This window comes from Hesperophylax consimilis, chromosome 3 (assembly GCF_061612785.1).
Source record: "Hesperophylax consimilis isolate HC1 chromosome 3, BYU_Hcon_1.0, whole genome shotgun sequence".
NCBI classification, from domain to species: Eukaryota; Metazoa; Arthropoda; class Insecta; order Trichoptera; family Limnephilidae; genus Hesperophylax; species Hesperophylax consimilis.
The window spans coordinates 35,697,996-35,721,462 of NC_142838.1; the positions used below are offsets into that span (position 1 = coordinate 35,697,996).

General features: G+C 33.7%; 1 protein-coding gene across 2 annotated transcripts in view; it reads left to right on the top strand.

The window, feature by feature from the left end:
• The window catches only part of LOC149425357 (estradiol 17-beta-dehydrogenase 11-like), a 56,300-nt gene that overhangs the window by 28,769 nt on the left and 4,064 nt on the right, over positions 1-23,467 (top strand). For both annotated transcript variants that reach the window (XM_089651093.1, XM_089651092.1), the window contains exons 2-5: positions 18,143-18,302; positions 20,432-20,583; positions 22,035-22,212; positions 22,416-22,598. In XM_089651093.1, the coding sequence (XP_089507219.1) occupies positions 18,143-18,302; positions 20,432-20,583; positions 22,035-22,212; positions 22,416-22,598 (673 nt within the window). The remainder of the gene's footprint in view (positions 1-18,142; positions 18,303-20,431; positions 20,584-22,034; positions 22,213-22,415; positions 22,599-23,467) is intronic.

Here is a 23,467-nt window from a genome sequence, read left to right on the forward strand (position 1 = left end):
ATGCAAATCATCTTGAGTGATGAGGCCCATTTCCACCTCGGTGGCTTCTTCAACAAGCAAAATTGTCGCATCTGGGGCTCGGAAAACCCAAGAGTTATTGTTGAAAAGCCTTTTTATCTTCAACGTGTGACTGTTTGGGGCGGTTTATGGCCCGGCGGAGTCATTGGACCTTACTTTTACGAAAATGAGGCTGGAGCAACAGTTACGGTGAATGGATTGCGCTATCGAGAGATGATCAATGATTTTTTATGATCGGAATTGGATGGTATTGATCTGGACAACGTTTACTTTCAACAAAACGGCGCTACGTGCCACACAAGCAACGAAACCATTGATCTTTTACGATTGAATATCAAAATAACACCTCTTATTGGAAAACCCTGTATATATACGAATAGCGAAAAAAATTTATTACAAAACAAGTTTGGATTAAAAGCGACGAAGCTAATTTTTCACTCAGTGTCGCACTCATGGTGTAGAGTAAGTCAAGGAAGTAGGGTAGGGTAAGGAGGAACACGCCAAAAATAAATTCTTCTAGACCGCATTCTTCATATATATTTCTTTGACAAATAATAGCTGCAAGACGCAATACAATATCGTTTTTTTGAAAATTACTATAGTATTATTGCACCATTAAAAATGCATAAAGTGGCCTTCAAATAAAACAAATTCGGGCAACGAAACCTTAACAGTGAACATAAACAAAATATCGATGTATTTTTTTTAATTAATTCATAATCTTCTAGTTCATAGATGGCGGTAATTTAATTATTTTACGAAAATACACTTTCTTCGAGATTTATTAAGTTTTTAATTCAGCAGGTCTGGGAGGATAGTACAATCCCAGTCTGCCATAGCTATATTTACAACTATTAAATTAAAGAGGAAAATAAATTTTAAAAATAAAACATAACAGGTAACAAATAACCTGATAAGATAATATCTAATATCTTTGGATGAAATAAATACTTCATATTTTAATAAAATGAAAAATGCATAATAGGTAGGTACCTAACAAAACATACATGATAACATAAAATAAAAACATCAGTTTCAAAATATTAAGAAGAATCATTTGTTTCGCGTGTACAGACGGTACCTATATGAATATAAATAAATAGATTTCTCTATTTAAAATCTCAATTCTTTCAAGAAAGGCATACAAATACAATATTGCATCGATGATTCAATCCAGTATTGGATTTGTACGCCTTTTTTGAATTAATTAAGTTTTTTTATTTATTTAAATGTATAATGCGTATGTAGGGGCGCAAAGAAAAATTCATCTTAGCATTTCAATGCCTCACTAGCAAAAATAATTAAATTAGCGCCATCTATGAAAGAGCGGTTTGTTAATAATTTTAAATAGGCCCTTAAAAAGAAATAGAAAAACGACACGAGCCGCCACTGGTATTCAATTTGTAGAGTGTGTACTACTTCTTCAATTCGTTACTCCATCTACCACGCGAACTGCTGTGACCTTCAGTAGATCTGAAGGTTAAGGCTGATGAACTCAGAAATCAGTAGAAAACAAACAGCACGCACCACTGAAGGTCAATACATCATCATGTGTATCTTCAATTTAAGCACTGTTAAATGGTCAACATCAATATCATTGTTATTTAATCTTTTAAAGCCACGTAAACCAGTTTATTAACTATATTTACTGCTGTTGCACTACAGTAACTATATCATACGTATGTAAAGGCCTTTATGGACATATACAATAATAATTAAGAATATTTTTTGGTAGTGTTGAAGTCAGTTTTTCAATTAGAGCCATATTTGAGAAACCGATATAAGAAAGCGTAAAATTATATTTTTGAACTGACCACGATACAATCACACAGAAGTTTTTGCAGTATTTGTTGCAAACCCGTGAAAAAATCGCGGGATAGTCTAAATTCTTGACAAATCAGTTTAAATTTAAAAATTACAATTAAAATATTTTTCTGTTTAAAATATTGTATAACACGGGTACTTTATCAGTTCCAATTTTGATAATGACACTTACATTCAAAAGCAAATTTGAGTTCATAGAACCAGGGTTATTCAGACACACAATCGAATTTAGTATTTTTGTGTATTAATTGTGGTATTGGGGGGCTAGTTGAAGCTGTATGAGGATGTTGATGGATGAGATGAATATCGTTTAAACCAATTCTCATTTTACGTACATATAATAGCATTTACACTTTTTATCAGTGAATACTTTCCGAAATTCGGAAAATAGTATTTTTAGAAAAGAGAAGAGGGCCATTTATCCTTACGTTCTTTACTAACTTAAGTAAAATATGTAATGCTTAAGCGTGCTTAAAAACTTCAGCCGAAGTCACACGGCATAACAGATGTTCTAGCACAACATAGCACGTTAAGAGGAATGTTGTAATTCAATGAAAATTCTCAAAAAATTGTTATTTTTAATTACTCTTATAGAAAGTAGAGAAACCTTAAAACTTTTTTGTACACCGATCTTCACAAATGTTAAAATAATAAATCTTGTACTGTAAATTGATGTTTATTTCGTCGAACAGTAATAATTTTTTGTTTAATTAACTCATGACATTAAATCTAACCCTTTGTTCAAAAAGATTGTGATTGGTATTCTTACCCCAAATTTAAATCAAATCTCTGAATCACATCTTTTTTCATTTTTGTTAAAACATAATTATGAACTCATGAAAAAATAATTCATCATTTTTGGTACAAAAATATCCAGATAACAAAAGGATTAACATCTTGATTTTACGAGATGATGTTCAATTCAAACCAATACAGTCCAAAATATCTTTAGAATGTTGATTCAGCGTTTGACCAAGTCCATTAATTAAAGTCATTGCAGTTATTAACCTCTTAATTAATGCTCCAGCTGGGAATATAGTACATATTACTCATCATAATATTATACACGGTGTCAGGAAACTCGTGGTACAATCGGGAAAGTGGTGAATCTACATTATACGTTTAGCGTCGATTTCGTGGTATCTATAAATTCATTTTTTTTCCCGAGTTATTTTTGCACTCAGGTATAATAGTTTATAAAGTAAATGTCTGAAATGGTAACCGTAAAATGGGAAAGTAAAAAAATTACATCAAATTTGAAAAAAAAGGTTACTAGGTGCTTCATTTTATTTTTTTAGTTTTATTTTACATGTACATGATTTACAGTGATAAAACAACATACAGGAAATTATATACTTCATGTTGGGTACCTATGATATGTTTCCTTGTAATGTCTGATAAGTGGTATAATTAATTACCATGTGACGTGTGTAGTATATAGGTGTGTGTGTGTGTGTAATGTATGGTGAGTGTTTGTGTGTGTGTATATGTATGTATGCGCATTGAACACTTTATATTATTGACATGATGCCACGTTTGAATTTGAAGAGTGAATCCGAAAAAAATTCAATGTTTGACTTTAGACAAATATTATTTAGAGTGTGAACAGCTCGGTTAATTGGCGAATTAGATGCTATATAATACCAGACATAGCGTAGAACTGGCTCCAAAAGTTTTTTTAACCTTTAGTTGCCGAAAAAAATTGAAAAAAAAAACGTTATCTGTTGGATGTAGATTCACCACTTTCCCATTAATACTACTAATTTCCGAACACCTTGCATATATGGGAAACGCCGGAAGCCTTACAATTATACAATTCAATTTGTCATTCTGTGTCTTTTTTACGTTCATCTTTGCTTGAAATTCGGTCGCTATAAACCTGTTATACATGGACACTAGATACCTACTCAAAGTTCATTGGATTCTCTGGCTTTATTTAAGCCTCTTTGGCTCCCACCAGAGTAAACAAGATATTACCACATTCCTGTAGATGATAATATGATATGCTTGTATTATTATCCCTTCAGTATTATTTACCCAAAACCTTTAGTGTGACTTGGCGACAACATCACAAATGTCAGATTATTAATTTTGAATTTATGTCGAAAACATATTAAAATTATTTCAGAATTAGGTACCTATATAATATTATAAAATAGTTATAATATTTGTACCTACACTGCGATTTTCAGTTCGGTATTTGTACACAAAATCTACAGAATTATCCATATTTAATGATAAATAGTTTCCGATAACAAGATTTTTTAATTTTCATTAATCTGATCTTGCACAAACTATACCAATTATTGCAGTAAATTGTTTAAGAAAATATATCTTTTGGCGTTCACCCATCACGCGCTATCTTGGTCATGTTTAAGCTGTTGGTTTTAACAGATTGGTCTTAAAGTTAGTTGCAATTTTTATTAAATTACAGGGTAGGATATAATATTTGAGCTAATGCATAGAAGTAACCGCATAATTTATTTTTTAAACAGAAATACGAATAAGAATACAAACACGAAAGAAAAAAATAACAAATAGAACATAGAACAACAAATACAGGGTACAACATGATAGTAAACAAACATACATTAGATCCTAGATAAGTGAAATAAGTGATTTCTTTCAATTAATTTAGCGGAAAATATGATTTAACCAGTCAGTGATTGTGATTTTGCAAATTTTACATTGCACTAATTTGGACTTAACAGATTATTGTCAAGCAGTTATGTCAATCAGTGATTGTGATTCCTGCAAATTTTACATTGCACTAACTTGGACTTAACAGATTATTGTCAAGCAGTTATGTCAATCAGTGATTGTGATTCCTGCAAATTTTACATTGCACTAACTTGGACTTAACAGATTATTGTCAAGCAGTTATGTCAATCAGTGATTGTGATTCCTGCAAATTTTACATTGCACTAACTTGGACTTAACAGATTATTGTCAAGCAGTTATGTCAATCAGTGATTGTGATTCCTGCAAATTTTACATTGCACTAAAAAAATTCTTGTCAAGCAATTATGTCGATCAGTGGTTGTGATTCCTGCAAATTTTACATTGCACTAACTTGAACTTAACAGATTATTGTCAAGCAGTTATGTCAATCAGTGATTGTGATTCCTGCAAATTTTACATTGCACTAACTTGGACTTACAGATTATATCAATTCAATGTATTTATTTATTTATTATTACACGCCTTAATGGGCTTTTACACACTACAAAGTTTAATAGTAGAGTATCACAGTTATTATAAATTCTACAAAATTAAAACAATAAAGGAAACATAATACAACGAAAAAATATTAAATGTTACAACAAAAGCATATGATAAAATAATAATATATAGTGATTGTGATTATTGTAAATTTAACATTGCATTAACTTTGACTTCTGACACTGACTTATAACACTTTATTAACTGACAGATTCTATCAATAAATTATATTAACCTGTAGTTGCGATTCCTGCAAACCTATGTACAAAAATTGACTTCCGATTCTATTAACACGTGATTATGGTTCACGCAAAAAATACGATAGTAAACAAACATATAGTTAATCATGTAAATGTGATTTCTTTCCAATAATTTAGCATAAACATGATTTTAACCAATCAATCTAAATCAATAATTGTGATTCCAACAAACAAAATTGCGCTAACTTTGACTTTACATAGGTATTCTTTTATGAACTATGAAATTTTTTATTTTATAAAATTTACAGTATTCGCTAATATTTGTTCATAAAATTGATTGAAAGAATACCTATGTAAAGTCAAAATTAGTGCAATTTCAAATTAGCGAATACTGTAAATTTGACATCATACTACCTAAATATGAATTTACAGATCCTATCCTACAAAGAAGTGATTGCGATTCTTGCAATTATAGTATTGCACAAACTATGACTTCATGGGTTACCATGGCAGTCAAACTAAACCGCTCCCGGGGTAAACGTTGTTCGGCTCAAAAACATAACCACAAAGTTGAACGCAAAAGTGAACGTGCAAAGTTTAACCTTGGTCCGCAATCTGAACCGGTTCCCCGACATGTATGCCAATCGGGTTCTTTCGGCGGAGAAGAAAAAACATTGCGTAACCCAAATACTACAACCACCGGTGTGGTCAGATCTAGCTGTTATGAGAGTCATAGAACGATAGAACATCGAGAGTCTTATTATTCAACAATTCAACGGAATACCTGACCTGCATAAAACACAGCAATTTTTATTGGTAGAAAAGTACATAATCTATTTATGCATACCTGACACCTGTTTGTACCGTACCTAATACTAGTTCTGTGAACACAGCAGTGAGCCAAAAAAGTTTATTTCTAATTTTCTTCTATTTAATAAATCAGAACCAAAATTTCCTCTGAAATCCTAAGGCATATAAATAGGTACTTAAGTACCCACCTATTTATTTATAAACCTTAAAATATTTTTAAAATTCAAATAACGAAAATAATTTTATTACTATAATTTTGCCTAACCAATACCTTTGATTCAACTTAATGACAATAAACAACAACTTTTGTGATTTCTAAACGAAAATCTGAAACAGAAAAATCAGAAAAGGAAACGGTCACATCTGGGACTCGAACCCAGGACCCTTGTCTTTGCGGGACAGTGCTAAATTAATTAATATTTAAATATTGAAGACAATATTAGTAATTTCTAAACGAAAATTAGCTATCCCATTAGCTCAGGTTGGTAGAGCACTGTCCCGGAAAGACAAGGGTCCTGGGTTCGAGTCCCAGATGTGACCGTTTCCTTTTCTGATTTTTCTGTTTCAGATTTTCGTTTAGAAATCACTAATATTGTCTTCAGTATTTAAATATTACAATTTGAAGTTTTACTCAATAAAGTTATTCCGAAAAATAAATAAAAACAACTTTTGTATTTATGATTATGGACAATAGTGCTCAGTTGAATCAATGGTTTGTTTTTTTTTTAAATGCGTATTAAAAACGGCAGTCGTAGGTAAAAATTTACCAAATCATTTTATTCAAAATCTCTTCTGGCAGGTTAGTAGATACCACAATACTAAAAACTCGATCAAAATTAGCCAACTTGTCAAAGTTGGCCATCTTGGCAAATTGAGGCGTGCTCGTAAAATACAGCAGATGCAGCAGATTTTCGAAAACGTAAATCAATCAAGTATCTAGTCAAAGCTAGTTACCTAGTTAAGAGCGCTCTACACTCGCGGCGCGAACGGCCGCGAAGGCCGCGAAACGCGAGTGTGGATCTTGTTCACGCCTTCGCAATCTTCGCATTCGCGCTTCGCGCCATTCCCCGATTTTTGTCGGTATTTTGGCCCGCGACAAAGGGTTTGCGGTTTAAATCCGCGAACAAGACTGAAGCTTTGCGAGTGTGGATGGACACAGTATACGCGCGGATCGCGGCGTATATTCACGGCGTGAATTCACGGCGCGACTTTCTTACTTTTCTTTCTTTCTTTCTAGCAGATTTTCTAAAACGTAAATCAATCAAGTATCCAGTCAAAGCTAGTTACCTAGTTAAAGTTAGCCATCTGGTCAAATTAAGTCTTGCTTGAATAATAAACAGGATGCAGCAGATTTTCGAAACCGAAAAGGGAACGTACAAACGAATTTACAGACGAATGAAATGCAAAACGGTCAATTGAAAATAGGACTTCGTTAAGTATTTTTATTTTATTTTTATTTTTTATTTATACATGGTGTATAAAACAGTGATATATTTTTTTAAAAAGGTAGTACAGCAAAGCTGCCACATGGATGCTTGTCTGCCGGTTAACCTTTTTTCTTAATTAATAAGAACAAGGAGTAGGATTTATTTATTTATTTATTGACGCCCTATTGGGCTTTTAAGTACATAAAATTACAAAATTTCATTTTTAACAACAGTATAAAACAAACAATAGAAAATCGAAATAAAATATAATGATTTCTCATACATTATTTACATTTAAAAAGTGGTGGACTAATTTAAATTAAATATGTCAGCGACATTACTAACGTACACGTTACATCACTAACGTACACGTTACATTCATATAAACGTGGAAAATTGTATTTGTAATGTGTCCACACCATAATAATCACTAGTCTGTTGAATAAAATTTATGGACTAATGTAGAGTGTGTAATTATAAAAATAAAATTATTTCATCGGTTGGCTAAATCGGTAGATAAAATACGTTATTTGTTCTGTTTTGAGTATTACCTCCACACCATATTCTCTGGTTTATATGTGGATCAATATGTGTCATATATGGAGAGGCTGTCAGGGATTTTCGATATTGAAGTACTCATAGTTAGAGTTAAGATTTAAAACAATTTTATTATTGGTCACATTTTTGACGTTTTGTGACAACCATCATTCGGTAACTAACCCTTATAGATCTTAAAGCTTTAACGTATGTATAAGTGTTTAATTTAGCTTTCAACGGTAATTCATAAGTAAGTAGGTGCCTAGTGCAGTGCTCCGCAAACTTTTTATGTTCACGGTACACCTAACTAATCAAGAAATTTTAACGGTACACCAAAGAAAAAAAAAACAAGGTAAATTTTGGATAGGATTGGCCAGGCTTATTACAAATAACGGCGAACTTTGAGGTTAAACTACGAAAGCTGCATGTCATCATAATTTAAAAAAACATCCCAGGTTTTGAATGGTTTGTTTGGCAAAGCAGGGTTTGTCTAGCCGGGTTTGTGTAATTATGATTGATATTTATCACATAACAGTGACAGAATGACCGCGAACTGTCACCGAATCGGTTCGAGAAGTGAATTTTAATTTTACGCAATTGATAATTAAAATGCATCTTTTTCCGCCGCCACCAAGCCAAAAAGTTTCCTTTTATAGTAATTACGGCATATCTAAAGTTTTTTTCTAAAAATTATTCGTAATAAGCGTGGCCACTCCGAACCAAAATTTACCAAAAACAATATTATATTAATATTTATTATTAAAATCAATATAACATGAAAAGATGTTTAATGCGAAATGTGAGCCTGTTTAACTGAACACAGACGATCAAAATTTGGAACAATCGTTGATAACGCTGCTCGCATCTCTTCGTCGATCGTCCTCAGGCGTTCTCTTTTTTTTACTTTATCGTTGTGAGAGTTGAAAACCCCAATTCGCATAAATAGGTCGTGGCAAATGGTAATAGAATTGCAATAGCTCGCTTTGACAGCAGTGGATACTCATTTTTTACGTGGAGCCAAAAATGTGCTAACTCTGTTTTAGAAAATTTTAATTTTAGTGTCCGATCAGTTTTAAGCTCCATGAATTCTTCCTGCTCGTTTATTGGTAAATGTCCAAGGGAAATGCTTTCCGAAAATGGATTTCTTACCCAGTCCATAGGTTGCAGGTAGGAAAATATGAGTTCATTTTTTCTGCTAACAGCTCCAAGTGTTTCACTATCAAAGCCTGCACTTTTTTTTCTGAATCGGCAGCCATGACATTTGGAAACATTTCGTTACTACCATTGGTAGCGTGGCTGATCCATAGCACCAACTTAGCGCGAAAGCTTTCAATCTTGTCCGAAGACGTTAAAATGTTACAATTTCTTCCTTGCATTTTTTTGTTCAGATCATTTAATCAGATATGCAAGTTTTGCTACCCATTCTTCTTTTTTAAATAGAGAAGCAAAGTCTGAACCCTGGGTTTCTAGAAATGTCTGGGTCTCCTTTTTCAGCTCGTAAATCCGAGAAAGCACTTTTCCGCGAGAAAGCCATCTTACTTCTGTATGAAACAGAAGTGACTGATGATCTGCTCCCATTTCCTGATACAATGCATTAAACAGACTTGATGAATTGATGAATTAAAAAAGTCAATTAAGTTCGCGGCGACACAACCAAACACTAGCATTAACGAATGACTACTAAACAAGCGGGCGCAACGTCGCCGTCGTAATTCGTAATGTTATGTTGTCACGCGCATGCACCCCGATAGCTCGTGCGCAATCACGTGATAATGTAGCAATAGCACCCCACTTATGTAGTGTAGCACACGTGATAATGTAGCGTAGCGGCGTAGCACACGACCACTTCGCAGCGATCGAGTCCCACCCACGCCACCTCCGGCCGCCGCGCCGCACAGAAAAGTAAAAACCGATTTACAGAGCACTTTGTGAGAAGTGACGCGGGACTCGCGGCACACTTACACATGGCCACGGCACACCAGTGTGCCGCGGAGCACACTTTGCGGAACACTGGCCTAGTGAATGCTTTTTCTTATAACAACCGCACGGATTTTGTCTGAATATATACAATGTGAAAAATAACTTGCAAAGAGAAAATATCTACAATCTAGAGATGGGCATTTGATAGGCATGTACATTATACATATTATAATGCATTCCTTAGTTAGAGATTACTGGTTAGGTAGCTGGCCCTTATTTATGTACATGCAATTCGCACAACACGTGCGCTTATTATTTTATAATCAACTCAACTCTTAAAGAAACGCGGTTGCAGACATTTTACAAATTAAAAGAGTGGGGTGGGTTTTATGACATGAACATTAAACTAACGATAATGATTTCCCTCGTTAGGTAATTAATAATTAGCGACCTCCGTGGCGTAGTGATCAATATATTTGTCTTTGAGCTCAAGGTATACAAGCCTACTTTAAAAAAATATAGAACATGATAATATATATTAAAGGAATTCCACCATGAATTGTCTGTTTCAAAAATAGAAATATATAGAATATTACTACATCTCTCTCGGTTCTAAGCCAATGTAAAAGTCGTCTTCAGACCACAGCACAGCAAGATAATGACGATGAATAAATTAAGTAAATATGTGTGTATAGTACGATTATCAACATGGATTAGTTTTCTTTTGTGCGTTACTCAATTAATGAATTGCCTATCAAAATAATCAATGGTTTTTATGCAATTAATATTGTCTTGAATCTATTAGTCTTCGAGTGGTTTTTTTTTATTTTTTTTTATAGTGAATACCTCACAAGAGTCCCAACTGCTCCCGTCTGGAGCCAGTGAGACTATGGCATCCCCAATTGGGGGATGTTGTGAGGCTGAAGGTAAGTGGGGAAGGGAAAGAGGAAGGTGGGGAAGTACCTGGCTATTCAGATCTAGTCACTAAACACGGCTAAAGCCATTTGGAGCAACGTTTCAATTCTGAATGGTGGTCTTACACCAGGGCGATACTGGTAGTATCTTCCACTCTGGAACGTGCTCACTCTGGTTAGTCCATAAGGAGAGAACTCTTTTTTATGGCTATACCTACCTACACCGTTTTGTTTAATTTTGAAGCCACCCAATTTCGGAACATATCAAAATCCAATCAAATTGGCACATATCCATCTGATCCGCAAATCGAAGGAAATTAACACATCAATCCAATGTGATGTAACAATTTCCTTTCTATTTTCCAGATGCTTGACACATAGAAAAATCCTGTAAATGTAACCTTTACAATAAAGGTTATATTCAATGTTATATTATATATCATTCAGGTACAATACGCAGAAAGTTGTTATGAATGTCATTGCTGAGGGAAATGTTCACCCCGCTTTATGGCAACCAAAAATCACAAATGTAAAGTGAACGACTTTGGAATATCTTCGGGGGGAATTTAGCATCGAAGACATTTGGCAATTGTTCCAAACATGCTACACAATCAAGTGGCAAATTTATTCCAAATTGTTTTGGGAACAGGGAAAGTGTTATCATCCTTTTTTTCTTGTTTTGAAAAGACTTATTTTTATCTTTTTGCATGAAAAACAAATCAAATCCAATCAATAAATATTGATACTCGCATTTAGAAAGAAACCATAAAGGGTGTTTATTTTTTTTAATATTCTAGCTCAATACAGAATAGAGCATCCTATAGGTCATCTTTGGGGATGCTATATGGAGGTTCTTTACGAGATGGGGAGGAATCTGGGGTTAGTGCATGTATCCAGGAGTAACGAACGTGTGAATCCATCCTTCTCCCAGCGGTATAAGGCGATGAGTCGAAAGTTCTGTTGGGGAGGTCAAAAGGTCAATAATAATAATAATATTTCGATGATTTGTATAGCGCCGTTTTTGTGCAAAATCACCTCCCGATCGGCCCACTACGCATTAGTGAGCAGACGCATCCGCCGCCAATACTTATACAAACCTTACCCCATGTTCCCGGGTACCAGACGTATGGAACACATGGGGGGACCGATGGCAGAGGTGTTGGTTATCCAATAAATGATTCCCGAGGTGGCTGTACCCATACCTGCCTCCATAATTAGTTTTATTGAAAATGCAGTTAATTATGTTTACTTCTGTTCTACTTGTAATTTTTACATATATTAATAGCTTAACTAGTCCCAGCGGGAGTTAATTAAGTGACGTCAACGTTCTATTATATTTAACAAAAATTTAAAGAAGTGAACATGAGAAGGGAGAGGATGAACATCGACGACGTACGTACGAGCTCTCGCTGGGACTAAACTTAAGATGAGACAATACCCTAAAATAAAGCCAGAATCTTAACGACATAAGTGAAGCAGCCGTGCACAAAAATATGCGACAAATCTCCAAAATGAAGTGAAAATATTAACGTAATGGTCGGACCTACGGTCGACTTTGCCTTAGCAGTCCTAGAAATTCGCTCTTTCGTTAGGTTTAATTTAATTATTTCTGATGAAAGTATGACTAAAATCTCAAACGTTTCTGGACAGAACCCTAGGGAAGTTACTAATTCATTGTCTAGAAAAATAAAATCTGGTGCTTACAGTGTGCTTATAGTTTATTTTATAGTTGAAATACGTTTTATAAAAAATTTTAACCGTTTTACATAAAATATATTAATCTTAAATGTAAATAGCTTACATTCATCTAGAAACATTAGAGATTTTAGTACTACGTTCATCGGAAATAATTAAAATGCATCAAGCAAACTTTCGTTATTATATTATGTCGCCTTAATTGTAAACGTCATTGCCACCTACCTCAAAACAGGTTTAATATTAATTCACCTAGCAAGGTATTAATAAAATCAAAGAATTTACTTACCGCAGTTTTGTGATCTGTTAAGTGCGTTTTAAACCGAAGTGGACAATGTGGTTGTCATAATTAAATATCGTCATACGATATTTCTGATCACACTGTACTGTGAATATTGCATAGGTACTTACTAAAATTTTAAAAAGTCTCTAAATAGTATAAAACAATGTCGCTATCCGCGTCTGTCTGTTTGTGCCCTTTGTCCTTCTAAATTACGGAACGGATTTTGAGAGGGTATTCATATCATTTAGAGAATTTCTTCCGGAAGGTTTATATATACAGGGTGTATCTGTACGTACCCGACAAACTTTAACCAGCTATTCCAAAGATATTAGAAGAACGAGATATGCTATGTTGGCCGCCGGACCGTAGGCGGAGTATTACCTAATTAGGGTACTTTGAACGGTATCGGGACGTGTACGCACAGAAATCTGTTCTATGTATTAGTGCGGCTACCTTAGCGTAAGCGAAGGTGTGCAGTAGTATTGGTGAACAAAACCGGCGGCACTGGGCAAAACAATTCCACACAGTATGAACTGCTCATAGCACATCTCGTTCTTCTAATATCTTTGAGCTATTCCTTAGCATATTTGGAGTAAAAAATCTTATGTGCACTTTGCTGTCCGGTAACGTTTTTTTTTAATAAAAAATTTATTATTCATATTTTCACCACTGTTTTATCCTTTGTCAAAGTTTGAAAACCCACCTGGCAAATATTTTATTCGAATTCCGTTGAATAATGCACGTGTGTACCTATATTGGCGCACACTTACAATCACAACGAAATTGCACGGCACCATTCGTCTCATTTTTAACTATTATTATTTAGTGTGTGCGAAAGAGCGAAGACGCTTTTTGACATACTTGCTTATAACAGCTGTTGAACACGAAACGCAATGCCAATGACAGTGATGTAGTGTGGAATTTTTTTTTTTTTTGTTTTTAATTGAAAAAAAATGCTACCGGACAGCAAAGTGCCCATAACATTTTTTACTCCAAATGTGCTAAGGAATAGCTGGTTAAAGTTTGTCGGGCACGTGCCGATTCACCCTGTATAATACATGTATATTATATGTATATAAAGTAGAGAAAAGTCGAGCAAGGCCGGGTACACGTCAGCTAGTATACAATAAACGTGAATATTGTCGTGGGTATAGCTATAATAGTAATAATAAATATTTTATTATATTAAAAAATCTGTTTCTGAAAAAATAAGAAAATATACAGATTTAGGAAATGAGATTAAAAGAATTTGGCATGCTCGTAATAAGAATTGTTATTCAAGCAATAAATACAGTTGTAATCGTTTGGGGGACAGTAGGTTTGGTGATGTTGGTTAGGCGATGTGATGTACTCATCACACCTGTTACGACTGTTGTCCACCTAACCAACCCAAATAACCAAACTGTCCCCATCTAGTGGTGGATTGTTTGCGGAGTCAAGGTTAATATAATAAAATGTATTTATTAATAATAATCATAATAAAATAATCATATTAAATGAGATAAAATGAATTGGGCATTCTCAGACTATAAAAATATTACCATGTGTTATTTCGGCTACTGGCATTATACCTAGCTCTCTCATTCAAAATTTAGGCTTATTAGATCTGTCAAAGAATTTATGTATAAAAATCAGTTATTTTTAATACATGTAGGATTACGAAAGATTTTTTAAATATTTATATTGAGGGATCAGTATGATTTATAGGTCCAACCAGAAGTTCTACCGAGCCCTCTGATATGAAAATATCCGGAGTCGGTGAATTATTGTCCCGTTTGATCTCTGGTTAGTTGACGTGTTGTTCTTGTATTGTTTTGTATTTATTATGCTTATATAATGCACTTGCATAATGTTGATTGACTAGATGATCATTTGTGGAAAAGTGTGTGGAAGGGTTTAGTTTTTCCTGTGGGGAAGATTTAACCCGGACATAAAGTCGGAAGAATAAAAAAAAAGATAACCTCACTGGGATCTCCCGTGCTAAGGATTTCATTTAAATATTAATAAAACTTAGTAGTAGTAGTACTTTCTGAAATAATTATAAATAACATGGTATTTTTTAGTGCAGTTAAGTGGTTTCAATTTCAGTCTGTATTTGGTGTCAGTATATTTTCTATTTATGATCTCCCCATGTTTTGTATCCAGCTTTTTTAAAGATTTAAATGTTATAATACTTTTGAATGAGAGTGAGATTTTGTTGTAGAGTTTAGTATCATAGTAAAGGAAGCTTTTTTGCCCAAATGATGTATTTGTAATTATTTGTTGGATACGTTTTTGACCCTGGGATCTAGTGTTTCTAATATACGTGTGTTATGCATTTACAAATGTAAAGAAATAATGTTTTAGAATAGAGTTGTTTAATTGAAATGAAGTTAAGACTGTGAAGATTTCGTCAGTGCTAGTTGCTAGTTCTTTCAGTGAAATTCAGAATAAATTTCATTTTTTGTTTTTTAATTAGTTATAAATAATTTAAACAAGTATGGGAATACAATATTGTGTGTACAATGTACAAGTTACAAATTATATTATCTTGTTATTGTTATGATGTTATACAATAATAAATATAGAGCGAATTTAAGTGATAGCAAACGATATCGGAAATGGAACGTAAACAATAATTATCACTAAAACATTAATAAATCCTGTTATAAACTTACTTACTTGGGTGACTGAATAAAACATGTTTTAAAACTTGTTCCGGCTACAAAGTTTTTAACTCCTAAATATTTATCATAAAAAAAGAAAAATAAAAGAAATGCTCAAATGAAAATGTGGTACTTAGCTTCAATTAAATCCTGCGAGTATAACACATCTCTTGGCGTTTGAAATATAGGAGCATTTTTTTATTAGTATAAGTAATAGTAAGTCCAGAAAAAATAAAGTGCTAGGCCTATAAAAACTGCTTCCAAATCTCCTACTTACGAACGAATTTTCGGTTGTGGTTTAATTGTATAATATTGCAAATTAAGTTCTTTAAAAATTATCCTAAAACATTTTAATATTTGTGCCTGAACTTCCCAAAATAAAATAAAACACACTTATGGCGATGTTTTCTTCTTGCATCTACACAAAAGTGTATTTTAAGCGGCCCAAAAATACAATTCAAATGTTTACACGATGTGGTAATTATTGCTCTTTGTGATGTCGATTCACCATGTTCCTGCTTGTATCACTAGTTTCCAAACACCGTGTAAAATGGTATTATATATTTATATTCTTATCGTGAAAAATACGAAGAAAATTGAATATAATTAAATCATGTTGGCGTATTGTGTAGATACAAGTTTTGCGTTATATTATTTTTATTACTTTTTAGTGCCTATCTACACCTGCCCAACGTATTTATCTTACAACACATTGCAACGTCTTGGATTTATCCCTTTGCTGCAAATACGTACTGTGTGTTCGTGCTGAATTATGCACTTCCCTATTGTTTTTTTTCTATAATATCATAATTATATAAATATCGTAATCACATAGTACAATGAAATATTGGGCAATGGTTGCCTTTTAGGTCAAATTGACCTCAGACGAAATAGTGTTCATTTTTCTGATATCAATATTACACGACCTAGGAATCAAATACGTCAATATGTGTTCAATTACCTTCAAGACACGTGTCTCAGGCCACCGCAGCATCTTGAGGTAGGTACACCACCTAATGGCGTAATCACATTACCGTAGCTAGGAATATTACGTTCAAGGTTTTGTTAACAAATTGTTAAATTATAAATTGAACAAAAGCATAGACATCGGTTTATAAAAATTCGTAGGAACCAGTAACTTGGTGACCGTGTTTTGCGAAAGCGTGGGGTTTTTTAAATGTGTTTTGTCGGTTTTTATCTAAATTCTCTTCCTTGATGACATACCCGTTCACCGTTCCTAATACTTATAATATTGATTATCTTGATCACACGGCAATCTCGATCTTCCAATAAATATATATATTTTTTAAATCTTATCATAAAATATAATGAAAATATTAAAACCTGCCTGACTACTTGTAATATCGCATAAAAAATTAGTTAATCTGTACATAAATAAGAATATTAAGTATACTGCCATCTCTGATGTCAGCTAAGTTACATAATTTAAAAAATCTTGACCTCTGCCTTCAACTTGTCTGTCTGTTGGCAACACCAAACGATATCTTCGAACGGGAGCATGACACAACCTCAATATTTTATCATTGAGACTTCGACTATTACCAATTATTACAATCACTACAAATATTGGCATTGCGATAATAGACGGTACTAGTAAAATATACCTAGATAGATAATATAACAAGGAACTCCGGTGAAATAAATTATGGCTTAAAGCCTTAAAAATATGTTACATAGGTATATTATACACGGTGTCCGGAAACTTGCGGTACGAGCGGGAAACTGGGGAATCTATAGGGTTTTCCAATAAGAGGTGTTATTTTGATATTCAAAGAAACTTTTCCCGTAAAAGATCAATAGTTTCGTTGCTTGTGTGGCACGTAGCGCCGTTTTGTTGAAAATAAACGTTGTCCAGATTAATACCATCCAATTCCGGCCATAAAAATCATTAATCATCTCTCGATAGCGCAATCCATTCACCGTAACTGTTGCTCCAGCCTATTTTCGTAAAAGTAAGGTCCAATGACTCCGCCGGACCATAAACCGCACCAAACAGTCACACGTTGAGGATAGAGAGGCTTTTCAACAATAACTATTGGGTTTTCCGAGCCCCAGATGCGAAAATTTTGCTTGTTGATGAAGCCACCGAGGTGGAAATGGGCCTCATCACTCAAGATAATTTTTCGATGGAATTCTAATAATTAATAATAGTGAATTTTAATAATTTTAAAGCGTGTATCGTTCCATTTTTATAAATAGCGTAGTTTTTACTTGTCAAATGTAAAAAATGACAGCTTCAAGTAACATCTACCGAAATAGCGGGCTATTCAAAATAACACCTCTTATTGGAAAACCCTATACATCACACAAAGGAAAAAAAAAAAAATTTTAAAATTTTTTTTTTGCTTTTTTCGGCATTTAATCATTTACTATCAATTTTACTCAGAGTTATACTTACAATTGACCTTTCTTTGATCATACAACACACTTCCACCATTTTATCTTTTCTGTGGGTATTGTGGATCCAACAGCTAGCCTATAAGTTACGCATATGCATTGTAGATGGCATTCAATATTCTTTGCACAGAGGCTCAACTTCCAGTTTTTGGAACTCTCAAATATCATTTCGCCTTCATTATATAAGAACTAATCATAAAACTAATAAATAACCATTTTGTTTCAACAGTCAAGATGAGCAGGGGATCGGTCCGAAGGTTCTGTCTGTGGCCGTACTCATCCTGGATATCCTGGTTCTGTTCTTCAGATTGACCTTGGCCCAGGTTCAATTCATCTATAAGCAGTTTGTGCCCAAGGAACCAAAGTCAGTCAAAGACGATATTATACTGGTAAGATTTTATTTTAATGAACATAGAATAAACATATTACATGATGGTACATCCAAAAACACCACGACTACAGATTATTTTTTTTTTTTTTTTTTTTTTTTTTTTTTAATATAGATCATAGTTACATTAATACATACATTTTTTTGCAAATTATAATATTTAGGTACTTAATTGCTCATGTATACCTTATCAGAAAAGAGGAGCTCTTGTGCCTGATAAGGGAGCCACGATTCTTACTTCAGTGATTCAATGTTATGTGTAAAATATAAATATAGTATATCCATATATTTTTTTAATATAAGTTTTTTTTGAAAAAAAGTTTGATTTTATTGATTTGTTCTTGTTGGTTCGTAATACAGCGCAATTCGGAAGGGAGATTATTGTAGTTTTTTATGGCTTGGTAAATATAATGGTTTTGCATTTGAGTTGTTTTAAAGATTGGCGTAATAAATTGATTTCCATTTCTCATCAGTTTGTAAAATTCTTGATATTCTGTGTTATTTTTTTCTTTACACATTTTTATAATTGAAGTTTGCTTAAATATATCATCAATATTTGGTACTGGAAACATTTTAAAAAGCAATTTTGTTGGGAAAGTAGAGTTTTTTTTAAGTATTACCTTTATAATAATTTTTTGCGAGACTTTTACTGAGTTTAGGTTGTTTTTATAAGATCCTCCCCAACCTATGATTCCGTAAATAAGCAGGGAGTGGACAAGAGCATAATATACATTTTTTAGTATTTTCACATTTAAAATATTTCTTAACCTAACAAATATATATATACATTTCCTTATTCTCTTTACTAACTCCGTAATATGGCTTTTCCATTTCAAATTTTCATCGATGATCACACCAAGATATTTAATTTCAGAAGAAGAGTTGATTACAGTACAAATAGGATTAAGTAGTTTACAGTTGACATTGTCACAATTTTCATCATGGATTATGATATTTACTTTGTGTTTAGGTATTTTTTGTAGTGAAAATAATACATATGTTGTTTTTTTGGCATTAAGTGTGAGTAGGTTATTATCAAACCACGATTTTAAGATATTAATACATTCATTTGCAAGTTTGTTAACTAGTTCCCATGTTTGACCTTTTATTAATAAAACAGTATCATCAGCATAAGAGATTAATTCACCTTTGATTTTCTGTTGGAAAATGTCATTTACATACATTAGAAATAGTAATGGTCCGAGGACCGTGCCTTGAGGAATGCCAAATGTACTTGTTAGTGGTGTACTAAAGGTTTGGTTTAATTTTACAATTTGAGGTCTCTCTTTTAAGTAGCTTTCTATCCATTTAAGAGCTAAGTGGTCAATGCCATTTTCTTTTAATTTTAATATAAGTCTTTCATGGGAAATGCTGTCAAATGCTTTCTTTAAGTCAATAAAAATTCCTATACATTTATTTGATTTGTCCAGGGCACTCTGAATACTAGATGAAATTTTTGCAATGGCATCTTGGGTACTTTTTCCCTCTGTGAAACCGAATTGATTTTCATTTATAATCGAGTTTTTTTTTAAGAATGCAGTTAGTCTTTTTTTAACAATTTTTTCAAAAATTTTCGATATATTAGATAAGAGTGAAATGGGTCTATAATTAGAAACCACAAAAAATTTGGGCGGGTCTAATATTGCCAACGTAAAAACATAGAAACTGCTATCTAATATTTAATATTACAGCGTCATGGCCCCATGTTCAGTATTTGAATCAGTATTTTTTGTAATGGTATAACTCAATTGCCAGGGCTCCTACCAGGGAGTTTATTCTATGTTCTACATTGATGTCCATTGTTAAATGACAAAATTGTTTAAAAATTCTATAATTATTTTAATTGTTTGACCTGAGAAACCATTTTGCATTTTCAATGCATTTTGAAAATAGGTATTTTGCATTTTAAATGCTTTTCTAAAAACCATTTTGCATTTTGCATTTTCAAATGAAAAAGTTTTGACCCATTTCCATTTTGCATTTCAAATGGTTTTGGGTACCCATTTTGCACATCTCTGGTAACAGAACACAGGTACTTGAATAGGACTTTCACAGAACTTGAATATTAAATTGATGAATTGTTCAACATTAAGTGTTAGATATAAACGTGTGTCGTAATAATTATTCCAGATCACGGGATCTGGTCATGGAATCGGCAGAGAGCTGAGTCTCCAGTTTGCCGCTCTGGGGGGCACCATAGTCTGTGTGGACATCAACGAGGCGGGAAACCTGGAGACAGTCAAGGATATCAAAGCCAATGGAGGCAAAGCCCACGCATATGTGTAAGTTAAAAATAATTCATTAAAAATAAAAGTGCAAGCTTCCCCTGTATTCTCTGAACACGTATACCCGTAGTTTCCCAAGCTTCATGAAGAGGTTTTTTAATTACATGTATACAGTAATATTCCTATAATTTGGAACATCAAGTGAGCAAAATTCAATCAATAAGTGCTATCATCCAGCTTTAAGGGATTGGAAAAGGAAATAGGGTGGTTTTTCGTATTCTATTGTAGAAAGTTTCCATTTGTTTTGAAAGTCAAGTGTACAAAATTTCATAAATCTCGGAATAAAACTGTATATTTGTATAAAAAACAAACCCACGTGCACTATTATTTATGCAGGGTGTTAAAAGAGACGTAGGTACCTGACAAAGTATAATGATTTCTGGGATTATTTAGAGCAAAAAAAACTTTTTTTTACTTTTTGTAACCAAAAAAAATTGTTGTTCAGTTTGGGTTGGGTGGGAGGTCGGGCGGTTACTTGGCTGAGTGACCAGTGACCAGTGACGAAATGTAAAGTATTTTTTTGTTTATTTAAATAAAAACAAAAAAAATTATCACCGGTGACCCAAATATATTTTTAATTAAAAATAATGTCAGGAATCACTGGTTCGTTAGTCTGTTAACAACCTGTATTGTATATATAGATAGATTAATAAATCATTTGATTTGAGTGATCTAAGGGTGCATACAGGGCCGGCCCTATGCCACGGCGCCTGGCACCTCAAGGGCGCCATATAAGGTGTAAGGTATTATCAGCACTTTGGCTCCTTGGCGATTCGGCGCCTGGATCGGACTGCTCCAATTGGGCCTGCGGAGAACCGGCCCTGTAGGCTTAGCCTATTTTCCCACACATAAAAAACTTCCTAATGACAAAATGTTGCTAATTTATTAAGAATCTCTTCAAAATATCCGTAATCCTGTTAAAAACGGGAATATAGGCCATTAACGAATGAATTGATAGGTAACCTGATAAACTTGTAAAATACCAATATTTTATCACGATGTTTGAACACGTTCATGTTAATACGTAGTATGACATTTTTACATTTCGTTATATTATATTATTGAGACAAACGCAGGTGGATGAACATGTGTTCCGATATTATTATGAATTTAATAATACTTCATCAGGAAGCGGCTTGCAGTCCCGTTTTTAACAGGATTACCAATAATTTGAAGAGATTTTTAATAAATTAGCATTACTCATTTTTCTCCGTGCATACATTATAAAAGTATAGTTCTCGTGTGAGATAATATGTATGTAATAATGTGTACACAATATATTATTGAATAAATACTTTCTGTAAATCTAAAATGAGCTTAATAGCATAGAAAATATGAACATTATTTTAAAGAATCCCTTTTTTTAGTAAACTCAACTCTTTATTCAAATTTTGAGTGTGTTATTTTTGTATTCTCCTAATTCAAGCATCCTGATTTTCTTCTTTAAGGTGTGATGTATCCAAAAACGATAAAGTCACGGAGCTGGCTGATCGCATCAGAAAAGAAGTAGGAGAGGTGTCAGTGCTGGTCAACAATGCAGGAATTATGCCTTGCAAGAAGTTCTTAGACCATGATGAAGCAGAAATCAAGAAAATGTTTGACGTCAATGTTTTCGCTCACTTCTGGGTAAGACATTATCTTATTAAATACCAGTTTTATAGCAAGATCAATTATCACTTTTATTGTGTCTGAAGGGTTTCGATACGGAAGATATTTCATTTTTCTCTTTAAATATCATTAATATTAGATTAATAAATGCCCAATTCGGTAGTTTCATAAGCTGTACTGGTGATATTGAAAAATAATTTATAATGTATGTTTTTTTACAGTTGAACAAAGCTTTCCTGCCAAGCATGATTTTGAAGAACAGAGGCCACATTGTAGCACTGTCTTCTATGGCTGGAGTAGTTGGTCTGCCCAATCTGGTGCCTTATTGCGGATCTAAGTTTGCCGTCCGAGGAATCATGGAAGCTCTCGGAGAGGAATTGAGGGCCGATCCTAGAAAGCTTCAGGTAAGTGTTCTGATTTATTGTCATCGCTATTCTCCTCTTAAAATTATAATAAAACAATGCCATCATAATGTGTCATTCTCTTGGCTTTTTTTCGTTAATGGAATGATTTCTGGCTTTCACCCATAAAGGGAACTCTTGAGTATTTGAAAGCGGTAAGGAACCTGCAACCCGCGTTCGCTGGGCCATTCGGTCCGGCAACGCTAAATACAGCACAAAATAAAATTTGCATCCTGAACGCAGCGTGTATTCATCTGCTGAAAATGTATCAGGAAATATTATCATGTTACGTTATGATGTCCGTACAGCTCTGAGACAGTTTTGAGACAAAAAGTTGACTACCAACTCGAGAAGGTTCTTGCCTGGGGTAGGCCAACCTGGTCAGTTTGGACGTCTCAAAAACCCAAGCGTGTCTGATTTTGGCAAAGAGGGAGATCAATGGCTGTCTGGTGCAATTTGATAGAAACACCCTCCCCAATAAAGACTCCATTGAAATGCTTGGAATAAATTTATGAGACCGGCTCAAGTATCAGGACTCTGTAGATGCCCGAGTAAATCTCGTTTACCAAGAAAATGGGCGTCTTGTATACGTCTAGCAGATTCTTTAATAGTAACCAGCTGAGTATTGGCAGTTTGCTAGTCAATCTAAGGGAGCCTGCTATGCCTCAATACAAAGGACTATGCCATCAAAACCGTGGTTTCAGCAATTCCCTCATTTTTCCATAAAATAAATTTCTTCACTCATTCGAATGAGGATCGGACATTGTTCCGTTCCTTCCCATCTTTTTAAAATTCACGTCGTTGACTCCCCAGATTGTACATTCTGTGGTCTAGAAGTGGGAACTTTAGATCACATATTCGTGAAACTCGAC